At 52.3% G+C, this 20,924-nt stretch overlaps 9 protein-coding genes across 9 annotated transcripts; 5 read left to right on the top strand and 4 right to left on the bottom strand.

Moving 5' to 3' along the window:
* Positions 1 to 34: 34 nt before the first annotated feature.
* On the bottom strand, positions 35 to 3,595 carry KD926_007966 (uncharacterized protein; the record flags this gene model as incomplete). The annotated part of the gene is made up of 5 exons (XM_053103054.1): positions 35 to 481; positions 546 to 651; positions 998 to 1,080; positions 1,149 to 1,180; positions 1,543 to 3,595. The coding sequence occupies 5 exons, from the start codon at positions 3,593 to 3,595 to the stop codon at positions 35 to 37; spliced, it is 2,721 nt and encodes a 906-aa protein (XP_052960531.1).
* A 440-nt stretch (positions 3,596 to 4,035) lies between these two features.
* KD926_007965 (NAD(P)/FAD-dependent oxidoreductase) lies at positions 4,036 to 5,398 on the top strand (the record flags this gene model as incomplete). The annotated part of the gene is made up of 3 exons (XM_053103043.1): positions 4,036 to 4,531; positions 4,805 to 5,147; positions 5,206 to 5,398. The coding sequence occupies 3 exons, from the start codon at positions 4,036 to 4,038 to the stop codon at positions 5,396 to 5,398; spliced, it is 1,032 nt and encodes a 343-aa protein (XP_052960530.1).
* Positions 5,399 to 5,728: 330 nt separating this feature from the next.
* On the bottom strand, positions 5,729 to 6,658 carry KD926_007964 (uncharacterized protein; the record flags this gene model as incomplete). Its single annotated transcript, XM_053103032.1, has 1 exon — positions 5,729 to 6,658. The coding sequence occupies one exon, from the start codon at positions 6,656 to 6,658 to the stop codon at positions 5,729 to 5,731; it is 930 nt and encodes a 309-aa protein (XP_052960529.1).
* Positions 6,659 to 7,013: 355 nt separating this feature from the next.
* Positions 7,014 to 8,333, bottom strand: pgxC (putative extracellular exo-polygalacturonase; the record flags this gene model as incomplete). The annotated part of the gene is made up of 1 exon (XM_053103021.1): positions 7,014 to 8,333. The coding sequence occupies one exon, from the start codon at positions 8,331 to 8,333 to the stop codon at positions 7,014 to 7,016; it is 1,320 nt and encodes a 439-aa protein (XP_052960528.1).
* Positions 8,334 to 10,437: 2,104 nt separating this feature from the next.
* On the top strand, positions 10,438 to 11,565 carry KD926_007962 (zinc-binding alcohol dehydrogenase family protein; the record flags this gene model as incomplete). Its single annotated transcript, XM_053103010.1, has 2 exons — positions 10,438 to 10,777; positions 10,844 to 11,565. The coding sequence occupies 2 exons, from the start codon at positions 10,438 to 10,440 to the stop codon at positions 11,563 to 11,565; spliced, it is 1,062 nt and encodes a 353-aa protein (XP_052960527.1).
* A 366-nt stretch (positions 11,566 to 11,931) lies between these two features.
* Positions 11,932 to 12,585, top strand: KD926_007961 (SRPBCC domain-containing protein; the record flags this gene model as incomplete). The annotated part of the gene is made up of 1 exon (XM_053102999.1): positions 11,932 to 12,585. The coding sequence occupies one exon, from the start codon at positions 11,932 to 11,934 to the stop codon at positions 12,583 to 12,585; it is 654 nt and encodes a 217-aa protein (XP_052960526.1).
* A 1,803-nt stretch (positions 12,586 to 14,388) lies between these two features.
* Positions 14,389 to 15,600, top strand: KD926_007960 (protein kinase domain-containing protein; the record flags this gene model as incomplete). The annotated part of the gene is made up of 1 exon (XM_053102988.1): positions 14,389 to 15,600. One exon carries the CDS (start codon positions 14,389 to 14,391, stop codon positions 15,598 to 15,600), a length of 1,212 nt encoding a protein of 403 aa, XP_052960525.1.
* A 681-nt stretch (positions 15,601 to 16,281) lies between these two features.
* KD926_007959 (uncharacterized protein) lies at positions 16,282 to 18,233 on the bottom strand (the record flags this gene model as incomplete). The annotated part of the gene is made up of 2 exons (XM_053102977.1): positions 16,282 to 18,011; positions 18,071 to 18,233. 2 exons carry the CDS (start codon positions 18,231 to 18,233, stop codon positions 16,282 to 16,284), a joined length of 1,893 nt encoding a protein of 630 aa, XP_052960524.1.
* Positions 18,234 to 18,737: 504 nt separating this feature from the next.
* On the top strand, positions 18,738 to 20,434 carry KD926_007958 (putative endosome-associated ubiquitin isopeptidase (AmsH); the record flags this gene model as incomplete). The annotated part of the gene is made up of 2 exons (XM_053102966.1): positions 18,738 to 18,869; positions 18,947 to 20,434. The coding sequence occupies 2 exons, from the start codon at positions 18,738 to 18,740 to the stop codon at positions 20,432 to 20,434; spliced, it is 1,620 nt and encodes a 539-aa protein (XP_052960523.1).
* Positions 20,435 to 20,924: the final 490 nt, after the last annotated feature.

Below are 20,924 nucleotides of genomic sequence, written 5' to 3'. Positions count from 1 at the left end.
TCTTCCGCTTGAGATAGAAAGTCGCCTTGACTCATCATATCCAGATCTCTAAATCCTTCGAATAGCCGTTCATCAGGAACAGTAGATCCACCAGCCACGGGATCAACCGGTGGGAATGATGTGCTGCCCGAAGGAGATTGCCGAGGATGAGGATGAGGATGAGGTCCGCTGTCATCCGGTGCATATGCCGATAATCCTTCCAGGCTGATTTATGGCCCGATATGCCGGCCGACCCGACCATAGCAAACTCGGCAACGTCCTCATGACGTACAGATTCCAGGTCAACCACATCGTCGAACATGGATTTGTCGGCGGACGCATTAGGTCTTCCGGCCTTGTCGTAGATCAGTACATCCCAGAGGAGTTGCGCATTGATCGACCAGGAGAGTTGAGACTCGTGGGGTCCGTCCCCCCGACTACTTTGAGAACTGGTAGCTGGGACGGTTGTAATGCTGTCCTGCAGTTTCCGGAGATTCTGGGCCTGCAGGGATGGACATTAGCCAGACGCACAGGAGTAATATCATCGGCACGAAACATGAACATACCATTGAGGAAACGGAGGGCCATAGTGACCCCATGCGACCCAAAAATCGCATGCATTTATCAAACCCGTTCCGTGCTTTCTTGCGAAGCGTACCATCCTTGACAAAGCTATGCTGTAAGTGAATCGTGGCAACTATCACCACGCAGTGTGCAATCAATGGGTCGGATACTTGAAAATGTTGTTTCTCGACGAGATCAAGGAAACAAATGGTCCAAGCCGTATGTCGTGATATCTGGTCAAAGGATTGATGGATGCATGAAGGTTTGTGGCATCATGTGCCGGAAGCTCTTCAGACGTATCGATAATAGAAAAGGGTGGTTCAGCAAAGTGGGGATTGCATGATGAATGGATTGGATGAAAAGCCATGGGCCCCAATAATCTCTTCGCTGTTGTAACGCCTCGGGCGATATGTTGCCGAAATTATTCGTGGCAAAACGATACTTGAGCGGGAACCGACAGTCCAACTCGAGATTGCGCAGCATGACAAATGAATAATCGGATCGAGGGTCCCATGGAGGAGGATCGTCGGATGCGACCTGGGAGGAAGCGTAGGAGCCATATTTAGAAAGGGGCAAGATTCAGATACATTATGGATGGCGCATACCGACAAGGCCCACAGGCCCGGTGGGGTCTTTTCTGTTGTGTGTCTTCCATTAGGGGAAGTTCAATGGAAGTCGCAGCGGGGCTCGAAGTCGGGGGACTCTAGTATCTACGGTGTAGGCCGCGACCCACGGAACCCTAACAAAGCCCACTATTCCAAATCCGGTCCATGCCAGACTCGCAAGTATGAAGCATCTTAAGAACAGTCAGTTGCATGTAGAACGTATTTTTTACGGGAAGATCAAGGACACCAAGCAAGAGACTTCATGGGTTAAGTAGAAAACAGTACTATCTAATTACAAAAGCTGTCTAGCAGTCAGGCACACTGACGGGGATGTTGAGTGGTACACTGGTTGCAAGCCCACTTAGCGACGTCTCTTTGAACTCGTTTCTCATACCTCGAGCCGTCAGCCGCATCGCACGGATAGCGTTGTCCAGGCTCACTTTCTGCGTGCCTGCATCTCCACTCAAAGCCAGGTTTGCGCTCGATACCGCTTTGATGGCACCCAGGGCGTTACGCTCGATACACGGTGCCTGTACGAGCCCGCCAATTGGGTCACAGGTGAGCCCAAGGTTATGCTCAATTCCGATCTCCGCCGCTTGTTCTATGACCTCAGGAGTCGCTCCCATGCAAGCAGCAAAGGCTCCTGCGGCCATGGAGCAAGCCACGCCGACCTCTGCCATGCAGCCACCCTCAGCGGCGGAGATGGTGGCACCACGTTTGTACAGCATGCCGATAGCCGCGGCAGTAAGCAGAAAGACGGGGACGTCATGGTCCGGATCATCACTAATAAACTCGACGATATACTTGAGCACCGCGGGTATAATACCCGCTGCGCCATTGGTTGGGGCTGTGACGATGCGGCCACCTGCCGCGTTGGTCTCGTTGACGGCCATCGCGTAGACGTTAAGGTAATCCATGGCAGGGAGAGCGACGCGACGCTGAGGGGATGGCATGATCGGGTGGTAGAATGAGCCGTGAACATGCGGCAGACCTCGTTTGCCTTTGGGGCGCTGACCAAGTGATGTCGTGCCCGAGATAGAAGTCAAGGTTGCCTCCGAGCTGCCCTCGGTTGAAGAGGAAATTTGCCCCTGCTGTCCCTCCATCCGCCTCGTCTCCACATCTTTGACAGGCTGGGTATGAGACGCATAGAGGCCACGGGCTAGGCGACGATACAGCGCCGGTGCCCGTCGGTGCAACTTAAGCGACCCGGGCAGAGTAGAACCTGGGGGCGCCATTACAGCCTCGAGAATACTATTGTCCATGACATCCCAGATGCGGAGCAACTTCTTCATGATCTCCTCATCCGTATACCCAAGGCTTTTCTCGTTCTCGTACACCAGCTGCGCAATCGTCAGGTTGTTGTTTTTGCATAGGGTTAGTAAACTGCGACCGTTATGGAATGGGTAACTCGGCTTCGCCGCTGTGGATGCACCTTCGCCGTTCTCGTCTCCAGATGTAGCAACCGCTTCGTTTTTCTGCTTGATCTCAGCCAGCCCAGTTGAGCCTTGAGGAATGGCGCCTGCATCGTTGACCTCCGGGCCGCTCCTGCGATCACCAACTGCTTCCTCGCGATGGATCTCCTTATAGAACAAATTCTCAGCCAAGTCGGCTGGATGTCCTCCCTGGGCCTCCGTCTGAAGGCCTCCGGTGCTGGGCTGGAGCTTGCCTTGATCCGCTTGCTTGGCCGCGGTGGTTGCCGTCGACAAGGCGCCGTTCACCACGAAGCCGCCGCCGACGCTGAACAGGTCGTTATAGGCAAGCATGTCACCGGCTTCATCAAACACCATGAGTCGCATGCCATTACTGTGCATCGGTAGCTTCTTCGCCCATTCCCACTTAAAGTCGACATTGTAATCGAAATCGATCTCCTTGCCTTGATTGGTGCCTGGCAGCCCGTGACCCAGATGGAGCTTCTTCTCGGCCTTGATGCGCTCGAAACGCGCGGGCACATAGGCTGTGTCGACCGTCTCGACGTCGGCGCTCTCGAGTCCCAGTAGCAAGGCCGATGGCGTCATGTGGCCTTCCCCGGTAAGAGCCAGGCTGCCGTAAATTGACACCTTTATCTTGCTAACTCGTGGTAAAATGTCGGCTTTCAGAAGATCTGAAATGAAGATGTTACCGGCACGCATGGGTCCCACAGTGTGGGAGGACGAAGGGCCGATGCCGATAGAGAAGAGATCAAAAGTCGAGATCACGGCGTGTTCATGATGCGCTTCGGAGTACAAGTCTGATTCATTGTCTTCCTTCTCGACCTCGTTGCCAGAGGAAGCTGCCGCCGATGCGCTCATGAACCGAGGCCGCGGACCACGGCCAATTGCTTTGATGGCGACGGCATTGTGAAGTGCCAAAGCTGATCGTGGAGAGAGGATTCTCACCGGCGACACAGCCAGGGACGGAGAACGGATCAGGCCCCTCGCTGCAGCTCGGAGTAATCTAGGCTGGTTCATTACTGCATGTGTCATGAGAGATAGGTGCCAGTCCCCCAGATTTCGGTTCTAATGTCTTCTCCGAGAATGATGACTTCTCCGAAAATGATGTGTTCTCCGAAACTGATATCGGGAAACGCAGCTAACGGGAGCTCCTCCGCTAGACCAAATCCGATCCATGGATGTGAATCAAGTGGGGACGGATCCAGGCCGAGGCTCCCCGTTCCCGCCAATCACGAATCCGCCTTTGTCAGAGTGCGTCAAAGGCCCAGGACGGACCTCCCGGCGCTCCTCCGTGCTCAGAGACCGCAATCATGACGCCGATTGGCCCATCCTACATACTTCTACACTTGTGTTCAGTAAGTAGGCAAGTAGATAAACAGACACAATACTCCCCCCTCGTAAAGCCAGAATACTTGATATCGGTCGCATTTGCATCTTCTCTAATACCCCGGTTCGACATGGCTTCTCCTTCGAACTACCGCAAGAACGAGCCCGCCGTCATCGTCGGAGCTGGTATTTTCGATCTTTCAACTGCCCTGGAGCTCACCCGGCGTGGTTTTTCGAACATCACGGTGTTGGGCCGATACCAAGCTCCCGTTCCGGATGGAAGTAGTGTCGATATATCCAGGATCATTCGCGTGAAGTATGGCGACGAGCTTTATGCCAAAATGGCCCGCGAAGCACTCGCTGAGTGGAACACGACGTACAAGAGCCATTTCTACCCTGCTGGCTTTGCCATGCTGGCGGACAAGAACGGTAACATGTCTTATTTCAACAAGACGCAGGAAATGAACGATAAGTTTGGCAATACAAAAGCTCAACTGACCGCTGCCACTGGGCTCAAGGCCATGTACCGGAATTTCCCCGCCAATTTGGATGGGGTTCTCGCATACATTAATCCTGATGACGGGTGGGCGGACGCCGAAGCAGCCGTTGGCCAACTGGCCCAGGAGTGTAGCTAGGCTGGCGTCAGCTTTATCACGGCCCCCCAGGGGAGGGTCACGTCCTTGCGGATTCACAACGGAAAGGCAGCCAGCGTGAACGTTGCGAAAGGAGACCCAATCCTTGCGACCCAGGTCATTGTGTCGACTGGGGCGTGGTTGAATCGTCTACTACCGATGAGCCACGCCACCACGGCGTCAGGTCAATCCGTTGGCTTTTTCGAGCTTACTGACGAAGAGGCCCGTTCTTTACACGGCATGCCCGTGATCCAGAAATAGAGCACAGGGCTGTTCGTCTTCCCCCCGTACCCTGGTAACCGGCCTGGAAAGAACCTACTCAAGGTGGTCCGCCATGGGTTTGGGTTCGCATCGAAGTTCCCGGTGGAAGGGGGGCACCGAATTGTGTCTTCGCCCAAATTGGACACGAACAATGCCACTTCGGGCTTCCTCCCAGACGATGCCTCCGATGGGCTTCGTGATGGACTGCGCCAGCTCGTACCCCGATTTGCAAACCGTCCATGGTTCACGAAGCGGATGTGCTGGTACTCTGATATTCCTGAGGGCGACTTCATTGTGGATCGTCATCCGCGGATTGACGGCCTATTTCTCGCGATCGGCGGTTCTGGACAGTAAGGAGGCCTTCTTTATGAACAGAATTTGAGGCAATTTGGCTAACACGCATCTCAGCTCTTTCAAATTCATGCCCATCCTGGGACGTTACATCGCGGACGTCTATGAGAACAAGGCCTCGCCCGAGATTCGTCGCAAGTGGAGATTCAGGTTGCCGGATGGGATGTCGGAGGGGCCGAAGGCTGGAGATGGATGTAGAGGCGGTCCTCCTTTGAGGCAGTTGCGTCCCGATGAACAAGCTAAACTGTAAACAACTATTATGGGAATTCAACGGTATCATGGATACAGCCATCTGTACGGCCTGAGAAGTAGGTTAAATGTAACCAGGCATGGATGCTAGAGGAGTGAATAGAAACTATATTGTTTAAGCAGGATGCAGCTCGTGACCTAATCTCGAGAGCTGATTATAACGACTGGAAACGGATAATAATCCCACTGAGTGACAAAACTGCCCAATTTTTCCAACCTTCGGATTTCCCATACCAGAGGAAATGTGGATTCATAGACATAAGAAAGGAACTTTTAGTAGAAGAATGAAAAACCGTCAAAAACACGAATATCCCCCGCAGGATCGAGAAATTCAGGTCAGTTTCGTTTGGGAGGATGAGGATCCGGCCCTGGATGAATTGAATCGCACTCTCTTAGTCCCCCGCCGTGAACTAGAAGCTTTGCGACCAATCGCCGGCCTCTTAGGGGCCACGCCCTCGGCGAATTGATGCCTATCTGGAGTCACCAAAGACAAGCCGGCATCCAACGGCAAATGTTTAGAGAGCGATTCATTGACAGGTTCAAAATATTGCCTAAGCGAGGGAGTTGACGTTCCAAACCCAAGTTCAAGGTCAACTTTATCTTGATCCTGCTTTGGGATGTCCATTGAATCCAACAGAGGCGCCAGAGGGGGCGGAAATAGCCCTTCACCATCTGATTCATCGTCGGCGTCTGATGCTGAGTGATTGGAATGAAGGGGTCGCCTTTGTTCAGACTGGTCTTCATTTTCTTCCTCATCCGTTTGATCATCCTGATCCTGAGCTGTCGACCCGAACCGGAAAGGCCATTGCAAACGTGGAAAGCTGACAAGGCACATGCCTACGAAGGGGCTGTACAGGTTTGCCTGAAATGGTGGCTGCTTCAAAATCGTCGGCAATATAGGCACTTTGGTAATCTGCGAGGGAGCCGGGGTCGGAGTCTTTATGGCCAAAGAGCCCGACATGTTGATGGTATCTCTGAAAGTGAGAGCGGGGAGGGACATCGAGATGCCGAGGTCGCTCTGTTCTGAAACGCTGCGATGGTGTCCGTCGACTTGCGCGAAACAGTTATGGCAAACGAGGTCGTACTCGCCTTCTCGAGGAAAGCTGGTCAGACTGGCGGCGTACATGTAGGAATAGATAGAGATGTCTTCCGGGTCCCAGTTGGCAAAGGATACCCATTTGGGGAGTTCATCGACTGGTATCAAAGGAGAAAGAGAGCCATCCGGGCGGATAATGTAGAACTTGGGGAAAGGTTGGGTCATGGAGTATGTCTGGATGGAAGGCTAGTGATGCCGCAGCGGCAATATAATGAAATAGTAAATGGATTGACGGACTGGCGGAACGAATGACTGGTATAAAACCTCAAAACGAGAGATAGAGTAACAGAAGTGAGATGGATGGAGATAGTGAGCTGATTGAAGAGCGACAACCGCTCGAGATGTAAGGAAGAAGGCAAGTCTGGCGCATACGGAAACTGCCATGCTTTCTCCCATTTGGGAAGGCGTGCCTTTAGGGCTTTGAAGTCACGGTACTATCGCAATCGCTTTTATTGCAGGGTATGTATAGATGGATAGGTGTATATCTATGTACTGTACATGACGGGACAGGGCCGGTCCATCAGCTAGAAAGAGGTGTGTACGTGCCATTCCGACAATCAAATCCTAGATGGGGGTTCAGTTGAGCCGTGGCATCGATGCAGATCACGGTGGGCGCCTCCTGACTCTGGGGGCGGAGGTGAATGTTCTTTGTCACAAAGTTCTTGCAGGATTTGTCGGTATTGCACTCGATGATGATTGCTTCCGTGTGATTCAGATTGGCAAGGCCGGCATCATACCAGCAGGGAGTCGTGGCGCACGATCCGTCGCCCGGCTGGAACGTGTTGATCGACCCGGCGAAGTTGGCCCAAGTAAAGTCCTCCATCAACACCGACGAGTCGGTATCTACATCATCTCGCTTGACGCTTTGATCCAAATAGCTCTGGGTGACGAAGATAGGGAACGTGACGTTGGACACCCGGATGTTCTTCCAGGTCACATTCTTGACCAGCCCCTGTCCGCCAGCCCAGGACTTGAAGCGGGCGGCATAGAGTCCGCCGTTCACGGTGACGTCTTCAAACCTCAAATTGGTGATATTGGTAATATCTGAGGGGTCTTTTCCTAAAGACCCGATGCTCATGCCATGCGTCTGATATCCGATCGTGTTGCGTTCGAACACAATGTTATGGGACTCGGATCCCACCGCAATAGCATCGTCTCCATTGTACATGATACTATCAGAGATGCGGATGTTGGTTCCCTTCACGTCGAAACCATCCGTGTTGAAAGGGAAGCTGCTCGTAGAGGATTTCGCGTCGACAATGGCATGAGTGACCGTGATGTCCTCGCCATGGAGCTTCACATTCCAAGCAATGGGCTTGCGCGACCGGAAATACTTGAGCGTCGCCTGGCTCGTCTTGTAGCTCATGAGATGCGGACGGCCGGCGATTCCTGTGCCATTAGCAGGATTGGCGTCCCACCAAGCCTGGCCGTAGGAATTGATCCATCCGTCCTTCTCATCTTCGGGACCAACCCAGTCCACGCGCGGCCCCTCCAACGTGATCCACGTTGATTTACCCCCGCTGACAATTTCTTTCACGGCGGTAATGTTCTGGGGAAGATGTAGGTTTCCGTGCATCCGGATTTCCACGTTGCTTAGATTCGTGGCCTGGATGGGACGGAAGAGGTTATAATCGACACCTTTTTCAAAGACAATGACCGAATCGGTCGCACAGCGTGCGAAGACCTGGGATATTGCTGGCGAGTCATCTGTGGCGCCGTCAGATGACGGAACGACACATTGATTGCTTCGAGATTGCGTAGACGTAGATCCGGTTGGAGCACCTAGTGCCGGGGGCACAGCGGAGAGAAGCGCCAGTAAGGCCGTCGAGGAGACCAGCATCGTGGATTCGAGGGAATTAGACGAAAGTGTGTGCTGAGCTGTAGTATACAGCAAGCTTCCCCGTCCAAGAACTTAGCACATACTTATAGCTCCGAGGTACCTTGGCATGTGGCATTGTCGGTCAAGACCATCGGACTCGGAGTCTATTCCCTCAGATCAAAAGGCTCTTTTGGACAAGCTGAATGGCAACGAGCTTAATTGATCGATCCACCAGACGGAGAAACTTCTGCTGGTCGTCATCGCGTAGTTCTGCAAGTATCCACATGATTGGTGGAGAAACCAACGCCCCGGACATGGAGACAATCCGGAGAAAGTCCGTCGGCAGTTCTGTACGAAAGTACCTTGCTTAAGTGGATTTTGGAATGTCGTCATAATATATACGGTTCTCTGCATGGAGGATGCAGGGTTGTTGTGCATGCAAGGGGACTGACTGGACTTTGTTGGAATCATTGGAACCCTGGTTGTTGCTCATGCGCCAGCGGACCGAGCCATTCCAATAGATAGAACCATAAAAGGTAGATCTAGACGCAGATCTGTTCAATGTGCATTTAACTTGATTCAGAAAATATAGATCATGGAACTCATGACTCTAAACCGAGTAAACGGGGTTATTAGTTCATGAATCCAAACTAATGCTTGGTGGAGTGTCTTGCCAGCGACATTCTTCCTTCTCACCTTCTTTCTCATTGTGACTTTCAGCAATATAAATATAGTAATGAGGCTTTGCCTTCCCAAGGCGGCGTATCATCTCCATCTCGGAGCGCCATACATCTTCTCATTGATTGTCTTCCGACCATAATGGATCTTTATGCAGGATCTTACCTTTCGACGGCTTTGCCGTAAGGAATATACTTTTTGGAAAGAAAACAACAAGCAGCACAGCGTCCCAATCCCTCACCTAATCGAAAGTGACCAGCTCCCTAGAGTGTCAACTTCCTGGGCTACTTGACATTTCTAGCCAAAGACTGATTGTCGCAGCTACTGTCCGAGCTCGCGGAAAGGTCTCTCAAGGGGCTAATCTCAGGGTTTCCAGCGCAATTTCAATAATACGCATCTGAAGTATGTGTTAGGAGAGTCGACACGTACACAGCGACTTTGTCTCTAGCCGTCTTCCAAGTGTTTCCTCAATGGTGGCCATTTGTACATACTACCGAACATTGCGCTGACCGGGTGAGGCTCTATTTGCTCTTGTCTGCAATCACGATGGCGGAGGCACTTCGAGACACATCCTCTTTGCCATACTGATAAAGCCTCCTGTTCTCAAAGCGCTTGCTGTCAGGTAGGGATAGGTGATGAGAAGAGGTCTTGAGATGGGCATAAAGCCGCTGAGATGGAGAGACATGTAGTCGCGAGGCGAAAGGCGACATTTTGCCATAGTGCGAGCAAAGTTATCATGTTGATGGCCAGGGATAGTCCCTGTTTCATGCATCACAATCTTGTGAAGATTAGATACGTTCGATATCTAAGGGTGACCATAATTGAAGTTTTATCAGACTGAACGAAGGCGCGAATTTCAAAGGACTGGATAGTTCCAGAATCCAGACGCTCGTGAAAGAATTTCAGCAATTGAATTAATTTAAATTGGATATGGCGTGCGACTGGTGAATCCCATGTTGAGGACAACTTGTCGAAAGCTAGTCAGTTAGTTAGTGACTGGAGATTATAAAGCATGTTGGTTAGTTATGAAACAATGGAGATTTCGGACTAAGGCATTCAGCGACGCCGAGTTAGCTAGTACTACTGATCAGTTTTTAGCGTCGGAGTTTAGAAAACGATAACGAGCGAGGACGGATACATTTCGATGAAAGAAGGGAAAAGAAGGGCGCGACACTAACTAATTAACTACACATTTGGCCCCAGTCCCGGTTGGCGCTATTTGTTGATCGCAAATTATTAATCCAACACGATGATTAATCGGTTCAATCAAGAAATATGTATGGCATCACGACAGGAGGGAAAGCTATAAGTAATGCTTCAATTTCCCGTCTGATCAGGAATTAGATCATTCATCTTCCTGTGCATTCTACTATTCCCTGCTCCTCAGCAATCGGATTCTCATTCAATTTTCACTCCATCTATACAAACACCCAGAAGACCCAACAACATGAAAGAAGCTCTCGTGGATCTGGAAAGCGCTGCTTACCCCCGGGTGTCTATCGTGGACTCACCGATTCCCACCCCAGCCGCAGACCAAGTGGTGATCAAAGTGGTCGCTGCTAGCCTAAATCCCAAAGACTACAAACATAAGAGCCCCGGCATTATCAACCAAGGTGACGACATCGCCGGTATAGTTCACCTGACGGGCGAAAATGTCACCGAGTTCAAGGCTGGCGACCGCGTGGCGGCTTTCCATCAGATGGGAACTCCTCATGGCGGATTCGCTGAATATGCTGTGACCTGGGCGCACACGACTTTTCATATACCGGAGGGGGTCTCGTTTGAAGGTATGTACCTAACGGACCTTTTTAGCTGTTTCGTAAAAGAGGGATTCCCATGCTAATCACAAGCAGAGGCATCAACTATTCCGCTTGCTGGATTGACCGCAGCTCTGGGGCTTTACCAAAGCCTCCGATTGACACCTGCCTGGCTTCCGGAGACAGAGCCCCATCCTTTACTTGTATACGGGGGCGGTTCCGCCGTCGGTGCCTTCGTGATCAAACTGGCCAAGCTGTCCAACCTCCACCCGTTAATCGTGGTTGCGGGCAAGAGTGGCTCGCAGATAGGAATCCTTCTGGATCGTTCCAAGGGTGACGTTGTCATCGATTATCGCGAAGGCGATGCGGCCGTGGTGAGCAAGCTGCGCGCCGCGCTGAACGGCAGGCCGCTTCTTCACGCATTCGACGCTATCACCGAGTTCAACAGTTATCAGAACATTGCGCAGGTCATCGACCCCGAGGCCGGGCGCGTTACCACCATTATGCCCATTCGAGAGGACCGAGACAAATTTCCATCGGCTGTCGACGTTTCGCTCACTTTTGTGGGCCGAGTGCATGGCCCTATCCCGGAAAAGAAGGAAGGAAGTGTAATTCTGGGAGACCGAGAATTTGGCGCCGTCTTTTCCAGATTCTTTGGCCAGGGCTTGAGAGATGGGTTCTTTTCAGGACATCCTTGGGTGGCCGTGCCCGGAGGTCTAGAGGGGCTGGAGAAGGCATTGGGAGAACTGAAGGATTGGAAGTCGAGCTACTCCAAGTATGTGGTGCGCATTGAGGACACGCCTGGCGTTCAGGGGTGAGAGATCGCTCGGTACTCGGAATTGTATTAGTAAGACCAATTGTTTTTGAGAGAATAGAATACAGAGGGCAGGTTCTGGACCTCGACCATTCACTGAAGAAGCATATGTCGCCCAACTGGTAATCCGGTGTAGGTAGTTGGGAGCTGAAGAAGAGAGAAATGGATGGTTCCGGTTCCACACAGGGGCCGCTGTCCGATGAGGTCACCAGGGCGGTTAGTCAGGTACCTTAGTTAACTAGTTACCCACTCGCTTTCGGCGCTTCGCTTTGTTTCTGTCGATCCCCTTCAGCCCTTCCTTCATATCTCCATTCCATCCATTGAAGCTTGTGCCTTAAGATCTCAAGAAATAATTTGGCAGGCATCTAAAATGTCCATGTCTCCGTCTCCATCCTCCGAGGCGACCCTGGCGGCCAAAGCAACGCCCAACATTGGTGCCTCGGACGCGGTCCTGCACATCAACAGCGCCTCGCTCATCGATGCCTCATCTCAAGATGTCTGGAACACGTTGATCGACACGTCCACCTGGCCATCATGGAATACTTTCGTGCCGCAAGTTACCATTCGCGAGCAGCCCGGGACCGATGCGCAGCCTGCCTCTTCCGAAGCTCTCTCTCCGATCCTCCAACTAGGGACGAAAATGACATTTCACGTCCAGATGGACCCGTCGTCTCCCAAGCCGCAGAGCGCACAAGGGGTGGCGCTAGCGGTCGTCGAACTCGACCCACCTGATGCAGCGACGCAAAAGCCCGGTCGGATTGTCTGGGCCAACGATGTGACAGCCAATGGCGGCATTCCGTCTTTTCTCCTGACTGCGGAGAGGGTGCACGAGGTGCAGGAGGTGGTCGTTGACGCAGAGGGAGGGCCGACGCGACGGGTCACCGAAGTGCGGAACTGGGAAGCACAAGTGGGATACTTGGTCTACGTAGTCCGGTGGATGTACGGCGCGCAACTGAAGAAGAACTTCGAGACGTGGGTGCGGGATTTAAAGCAGTACGTCGAGGGACAGAAATCGGACAATTAAGGGGACTTGTTCTAGCCGGATGGTCGATGAGCACTGGGGACACTACCACGCCAATACGCGGGAGAGTCATGGACTAGTCTCCTCTTACTAACGGCCAATTAATGTTTATTTTTATTCCGACACTTAACAGGTGAACTACGGCCATTGAATTTGCGGAAGCTGCGAGGTGGCAGTTAGTCGAGTCCAGGATGACAGGCACGGCGAATCATGGCAGTTTCGCACCAGCCTCATTTCCGAATTCCTACACCTCACTCGCATTGCGTGGATCTCAGCTGTTTCCCGCTACTTATGCAGGATGAATCACCCCGGTCGACAGCTCCCCCCTCAAACCGGTTGAGGCGGATTCGATCGGACCTAGGTAGGGTGTACTCCGGTGTACATATAGTCATGCCTAGCTGCTAGTGAATAATGAGAATGAGGGGATTCCTGTCTGCCCGCGATTGACAGTCATGGGATGCTCTCTGACCATTAAATGATTCAAGATTTATTAGTAAATTGTTAATTTCGTTGACAGACGAGAGACCCACGTGGGGGTGGGGATTGGACCACAGGCAGTGTTACCGTTTCATACGCCACCCTGTTGGCCGAACAATTGAATTGTCTGCCATTTGCACTGTGCAGTTTCATCTACTCAAATCAGATTAAAATGACTCAGTAATAAGAACGAGAGGACGCGTGGACGGCGACGAGGGTGTATCGGGGTCAGCCTTGATTGGCACAGGTGGTCGAGGTCGGATTCCGGAGGCAAGTCGACATGTCCTGGCCTGCATGCACATATCGTGTATACAGTATACCTAGGTAGGTATACAGGGCCAGACCTACCTGATACATAACTATCTAGCAACTACTCCGGAGTAGTAGAGAGTGCGACAAGATCGAGCCAGCTACGTCATCGGCGAGAAGACTCGAAATCCACGGAAATGAGGCCCCGCCGGATTACTGCATTCGGGCCGCCCTTAAGTGTCCGTGCTGCGAACTGCAGAATGAAGATAATAGATAGTGATGATTTGATTATGCTCGTTTTCTTTCCTCCTATCAGTCTAACAAGGCAATCTCTTATCCGGCCTTGACCCCGAGGTCCCCTTCTCGGAGCGGCCAAGTGTGGGGGATGTCACCGTATTATTCTCTGATGCTGCATCGGGCAAAGGTGGTAGCCGGCTTTTCTGGTTCCATCCACGGTTCCTCCTCGTCCTCAAGCTAATCCGGCGATCGTCCATTTTCCCTCTTTTTTTTTTCTTTTTTCTTTTTTTTTTTTTTTTTCCTTCTTCTTCGCCCTACGCGCGCTTTCGTTCGAATTTATTTCAAAAGCCGCGCTGGTCGATTCTTCTATTCTCTTCCCTTCTTCCCCTCTTTCTCTCCTTTCTCGGTCTTGATCCCCATCATGTATGTTCCGCCGGCCTCACTATACAGTCATACTTCTTCCCAAACCATGTATTGCCTTCCCATACATCGGGGTCATCATTAGCTGTCGTCGACGTCAAATCTACGCAGTCTTGCCACCAGCCTGGACGTTATATTTGGTCTGCCTACTGGAAGAGTATCCAGCCTCTCCTTTGCAAATACCATCTTCCTAGTCTCGCTATACTGCCAGCCTTTTGCCGCGCCTCTTTCGTGACCAAATCACTTGCCTTAAGAGTGTCTCTCATACACTCGCTATACTAATATTTTAGCTTCCTTCCCCTTACGGAAACTATTCTGAGTCACGCACTGGTTACTCTTTGCACCTCGACTAGAGGTGCTTTGCCATCTCACAGAACACTATACTCACCACTCAACACTCAACCGGCCCTCTTTGAAGTCACCATGCCTTCTCGACTTTCGATTCGCACGACAAACCACGAGGATCACACCTCCCAGGTTTCGCCTTCTAAAGGGGTTTCAGATCTGACTCCACCGGTAACCCCAACTGCCGGAAATGGCAAGGCGGGTGGCAAGAACTATTCGGCCACTCTACTATCGCCGGTCGAGACAAAATCGCAAGCGGTCGATGCAGACATTCGCTCCGTCTCAGAGCCCCTCCAGTATTCCGACGACCTGGAGTATCATTATGACCCCAAGGGTCGTCCGGTCGAATTTGGTAGCGGAGTTTGGAGTATCGTCTACGAGGCGTCGTCTCGGCCGCGCCTAAGCTCTTCTCTCATCACTCCGCCTAGCTCGCCAATGGCAGGGGGTCATTTGGTGGCTGTGAAGTCACCTGCTCGTCGAGATGCCCGTCAGGTGCTTGACGCCGAGGCTCTAACTTTGACTCGACTCAGTATGATGCCCGGATCCGAGGCTCATGTCATCCCCTTTCACGGATATATCGCCAAATCTCATTCGATAGTCATGTCCGCCGTGCCTCTATCATTTTCGTCTTACATAGAGGAAAAGGCAGTAGCTGCCAAGAAACATCTCTCCACCAAAACCATGTTTGGGCCCATCCAGGGCCTGACCCAGTGGCATGACCTAGCCGAACGACTCATCACCGGTCTTCACTGGCTGCACACGGAACCCAAGATCATCCACGGCGACATCAAACCGCATAACATCCTGCTTCAACCGCAGTCAGACCACTTGGATTCCACCCCCGATAAATTCCCATTCGATCCGCTCTTCGCGGACTTTTCCTCGGCCCACAACATCGCCGGTCCATCCTTGTCTGCCGAAAAACACACCGGCACATCCCTGACCGCATTAACGCCACCATTCGCGGCCCCCGAGCTCCTATCTGTGTCATCTCTGACTTCCCCGGACTCCGCGCCCACCACAGCATCAGACGTGTTCTCCCTCGCCGTCACCCTCCTCGCCGCCGCGACGGGAGACCTACTACTGTATCCGGGAACCAGCAACATGCAGCGACTGGCCATGGCCCGCGAAGGCCACCAAGTGATCGAATTTGCTCGGTCCGGGCCCAACGGCGCCCGAATCCCGCACAAGGGCATCGTCGAACAGATTATCAAACCGGCGATCACCAAAGATCCGGCCCAGCGAATCAGTCCCGGTGAATGGTTGAAACTAGTGCAGTCTTTGCATTGAGAAATCAGCTGTCCTTTCAACATACCTTATACCATTTCAATAACACACCATCTCGGTCTTGGTGCTATACACGGCTTTTTTGGGTTATATTTGGGAGTATTTTGGACTGTTCGGGGTTTCTATTTTTTCTATTTTTTCTTTCTTATCTTTTCCCATTTCTCATACACTTTGAAGATACCCTAAGACCTTTTCTTTTCTTTATCATGTCGTTCTTAACTTGTTTTGTTACGTGATGGGGCAACCAAAGCCTAAACCTCATCCGTTCTATCTACCAATGTCATATAAACAGAGTCAACTTGTTCTCGCAGCTGGATTGTATCTCAAGAGCGCCTGCGCCGTCATATATTTTCTACGAAATAAGATTTGACTAGAGACATCAAACATGAAACCAGTTCCTACTTAGCATAAAATACGAGCGGTTCGTCCAAACCAACAAACATGAAAACGTCCTCAGTAAATTTTATCATATTTATACATTCTATTCTCTAATATTCGGTCGTATCACTGTTCAGATCTAGAAGTAATTATCGTACAGGGTCCGGTATCGTACAAGGGTCTGGCGATTCATAATAATACACTGTTGGGGAGCGGGGGAAAAGGGGGTGGGTGTAGGTAGGTCAGGAATATCGACAGTTGATGTGATAATAACGGCAAAGAAAAGGAAAGCGTCAGGTGATTCGTTTAGGTCCTAGCAGTAAGATAATCGCCAGTCTTGAACGAGGTCTGCGAACCGCCTAGGAGGCGACTCAGCTGCGTGGCGGTTTGTTGCTGGTCGGATTTCTGGTACTCGACGCATATATCCATAATAGTTTTGGCGGATAAGGAGCGAAGCCGGACGTCGCTGAGGTCATAGTCGAGATTTTCCTGGTAACAGTGGACCGGGTCAAGGGGCTTGCCTCCAGCATCTTCGACGTCGCCGTGGATCGTCTTGGGGAGAGAGTCGAAGTCGGGTTTGAGGGTTTTCATGGCGAAGGTGGCCAGGCTGGGGACGGCCTGGACGAGGCTGTTGATGTCTCGCTTTGGGAACGCGCTCTCAAACAGCTCGGTGATCAAGAGAGGGCGGATGCTGAAGGTGGAGGTGAGCGCTTCGAAGAGGTGCAGCGCCTCCCTTCTCTGCGCCGGTTCGAGTTGGTAGAGTTTGCGCATCGCCGGAGGGTTGCTGTCGGGCTCGAAGTAGATCATGGTGCGTTCGGCCTCGCGCGGATATAATTCCAGCGGATCGATGGCGAGCGGTTCGAAGGGGCGACGGTCCCAAAGAAGAGTCGCGTCGTCGATATTGCCGGTGGGCAGAACCACTCGTCTGTCATCCATGGTGATGGGCGTCTGCTTGATTGCATCGTAGTGAACCTTCGAGCGCATTTGAGCAATCTCTGATTTGAGGGCCTCGATCTCATTCACCAATGGACGTAGGGTCGTGGAATTGGCTTGGGGGTCGGCGGCCGCTCGCGAGAGCGACCTCGTCAGTTCCTCAATTTTCTCGTGACGCTTATTGAGCTCTTGGCGGGCAAAGGCATGTCGGTTCTCCTGGTTCAAATTTCTGATGACGCGCGAGTATTTCTCGCTTCTCTTCAACGGCTTGTCAGTCTTGGTAGTACGTGCTTTCTTGTCCAGTAGTTCTTGTTCCGCATTCATGGTGTCGATCATGCGAGTATGAGTCTTGGTTCTGATACGCGGCACGTAAGGAACTGGTTTTAAGCCCGGGTCCGGGGCCTCTGGCGCGAGTTCGTAAGGGGGCCATTCTCGGTCTTCCGGGGTCACTATGCCCTGTTCTGCAGCCCTCTCTGCCACCCGCGCAGCACTCTGATGGGCAAGGTCCCATCCCTTGTGTGTCATCCAAATTCCAGGGTCTTGGGGAGCTGCGACCTCGAAGGCATGCAAGGCAATGGCTTCTGTTAAGACGGCTGGTCGTTTTTTGTCAAAGGAGGTTCGGGGAAGAATGCTCTGCGCATCAACCGGCGGAACGAAGGCGATTAACCTCACACTCCCGTGCGAACTTAGTCCGGTGTTTCGTATGCAGTGATCCATGAATGATGCCCACCAGCGTGCCGGACTGAAATGATCCTTCTTCGAGGCAGGTGGGGGAGGATGGGCGAGGACGAGTAAGGTGTCATTCGTCATGGGACCTGTCCGATTCGAGTTTGACGGCCCTTGCTCAGGAAAGATTTTGGTGAGGAGACTTAGAAAATTAGAGGCGAGAGGATTGGTAGGTAGTAGTTTATAGCATGGGCGACTGTCAAGCAACGGTTTTAGCACTGGCTGGAATATCGCGTTGGGCTCGACCAGGATGTGCCGTCGGGGTTGCAAGAGGTCATTGATCTTCGAGGACCAGAGCCCAGCCCCAGGCCAGAGGTCAAGCACGTCTACCGGACGGTTGCGAAGCAAGAGCGGCGACAATCGATGGAGGATATCATCTGGGCAGTGTTCATATTAGACTTGGCTGGTCCTTTACCTTCCCCAGTGCGAGACTTACCGCATAGCTTCTCACTCACGATTTCGGGAGTCAAAACTGACTTCTTTTGACCTTGTGGAAAGGCCTTGGTGAGAGTCTGCGTCAAGGGAAAATGTGGCACAGTTGTCCACCGGTTCGCACGGCAACCCAAGAGCGCCTTAACGTGGTTCATTTTGCGCGTCATTTTGCGCCGATGAACAGACCGAGATTGTTAGGCACAAAACCGCATGTACCACCCCCATACCACAAGCCGTGTCGTTGATCTGTCAGAGCGCGAGGGGAGAAAAGAGGGAGAGAAAAAAAGTGTAAATGCAGCGGCTTCCCGCGTGGATCGATTAGGTACCTCCGGAGTCCGGAGTAAGTTCGCTCTCTTCCGCCTTGCTTCTCTTCCTCTCCTCCTCCCCGCCATGACTCGGCCAGCCGTCTTGAAACATAACTTTCTCGCCATTCCCCTTTGATTCAGTTCCTATGTCGCGTTAGGAAGATCCTCATTTCGACCGTCTCGTCCTCAAAGTGCCCGCAAACTGCTTTGGCTGCCTAGATGCGGCACATCCCCACCACGTCTTCTCCTGGTCTTCACGCCAGGCCTCGATGGTCCGCAGAATAATTCATTTCGACTCCGACCTCCGACCTCCCTCGCTGGCCCTTCCACTGAGGCTTCTGCCAAGCTTCGCTTGGACGCGCAGCCATGGCAACGAATCTCCCTCCACCGGCCGGCTCCCCGCCTCAGAGTGTGGAAAAGATCACTCAAATAGCTCAAGATTATGAATACAACCCCTCAGTGCCCCTCCGATATTGGCTGCGGACTGCAGCAACGCTCGTCCGAGAGGCAAGTACCGCTTTTACGACATTATTCTCCGATATATCATTGCTAACTGAAATTGGTGGATTGAATAGGCTCACATTTACGAACGAGAAGGACATGACGAGCAGACCTATCTACTTTTATTTCGACACGCCCAGCTGGTACTGGTCCATCTGACCAGTCACCCCGATGCCAAAGATGAAGCAAACCGCAAAGGCTTAATGGAGGCCGAGAAGGAAGTGAGCCGGAACCTCAAAAAACTGGAGACCCTGAAACCCCGCATCAACAAACGTTATGAACGCTACACACAATTGATGCGGGATCGCCAATCTCACAGCCCGCCTCGTGGAGCGGTTCATACCTCTCCCAGCGACCGACAGCCGCATGATCCAGCCCTGGCGGGAGTCGCCGAACCCTTAGAGGCCGGTGAAAATCGAGACTTGGCCGTGAAGTTGGCAAGGACCGAAATCAGTCGACGGGCCACCGTGCGGAAAGCCTTCCGGCAGGCAGGGGTGTCCCCGGAGGAAGAGAAGCAGCGCCGGGCGGCCGGTGTCTGGGGGAATTGGGAAAGTGCCTTGCATCAAAACGGTGCGGATGCCGACAATGACTTGAGTCGGCGGATCCAAAATGTCCGGGTCAATATGGGCGAGGGACAACGGCCAGACCACCGCGTGCCAACCGCAAAACAATCCATCGCTCTGCCACCGTCAACGACAGCCGCCACATCGGCCTACAAATACCCGACCGTGCCTCGCCAGAAACCTCTGGAGTATTCGCCGCCTCCGCCCCCCAAGGCCTCTCGTGACGGGATACGCCCCCTTGAAGCGCCTATACTTCCTCCCAAGGAGAGTTTCGAACCCGCATTGAAGAGACCGTCACCACCTCCCTTGCCTGACAAGATATCTTCAGTAATTACAACCACCCCGCCTGTTCCAGCGAAAACGCCGCCGGTGGCGGGTAATGATGCCCACCCTGAGCTCAATCCCTCCAGCTTCACCTTCAAGCCGTCTGCCTATCTCGAGAACGGCACTCCTCTCCGTACGGTCTTTCTACCGCCAGAGCTACGGACTCGTTTCTTAGATTTGGCCTCTTCGAACACACGGCGCAACCTGGAAACCTGTGGTATCCTCTGCGGGACACTGATCTCCAACGCTTTGTTTATCTCAAGACTCCTCATCCCAGAGCAAACGTGCACGTCAGACACGTGCGAGACCGTGAATGAATCGGCAATATTTGACTACTGTGACTCGGAAGATTTAATGGTGCTTGGCTGGATCCACACGCATCCGACGCAGACATGTTTCATGAGCTCGCGAGATTTGCACACCCACTGTGGATACCAAGTCATGCTGCCCGAAAGCATTGCTATCGTTTGCGCCCCCAGTCAAACACCGGAATGGGGTGTCTTTCGACTGACAGATCCCCCGGGCCTGAAGTCGATATTGAGCTGTACACAGAGTGGATTATTCCATCCTCATCCCGAAACTCATATCTACACCGATGCCCTTCGACCGGGGCATGTTTTCGAGGCTAAAGGGCTGGAGTTTGAGACGGTCGATCTACGGCCTGAAGGATCATAGTCGCCATTGTGACATCTATGTTTTGTCCATCTAAACACGCATCTTTTATGAGTTATGAAAGCCATCGATCATGCCCTCTGTATTAGACGGTTAGACCGTTGTATTTGTTGCTTGCAGAATTCCCAATCTGAGCGCCCCTCGAGGCCCTATTGTATTATCTCTTTATACCCCTGGAGCCTTTTAATGAATGGTATGAATGCATCATTGACCAAGAGAATAAGCGGCTGTATATCGTAGGGTAGTGGTAAATGTTGAGCGACACTGTGGAGTCGAGGGTGACGTTGGAAGGCGCGTCGGGATGTGACGATCTCCCCACCTCGTCTTTCCTCTTTTCCTGCTTTGTTCCCCCCTCTTCTCCTTCGTACCTTTAACCCTCCAACATTATCGCCGCCTTCTCATCCCTGATCCCCCAGCTCTTCCGAACCAACCCAATTGAATGATTGCCTCATCATCTAATTATCGTCACTTCCCTCCCTTTTCGCACCTCTCT

Source organism: Aspergillus affinis, assembly GCF_023601865.1.
Source record: "Aspergillus affinis strain CMG 70 chromosome Unknown NODE_4_length_623078_cov_86_301200, whole genome shotgun sequence".
NCBI classification, from domain to species: Eukaryota; Fungi; Ascomycota; class Eurotiomycetes; order Eurotiales; family Aspergillaceae; genus Aspergillus; species Aspergillus affinis.
This window is presented reverse-complemented; position numbering and strand designations above follow the sequence as displayed.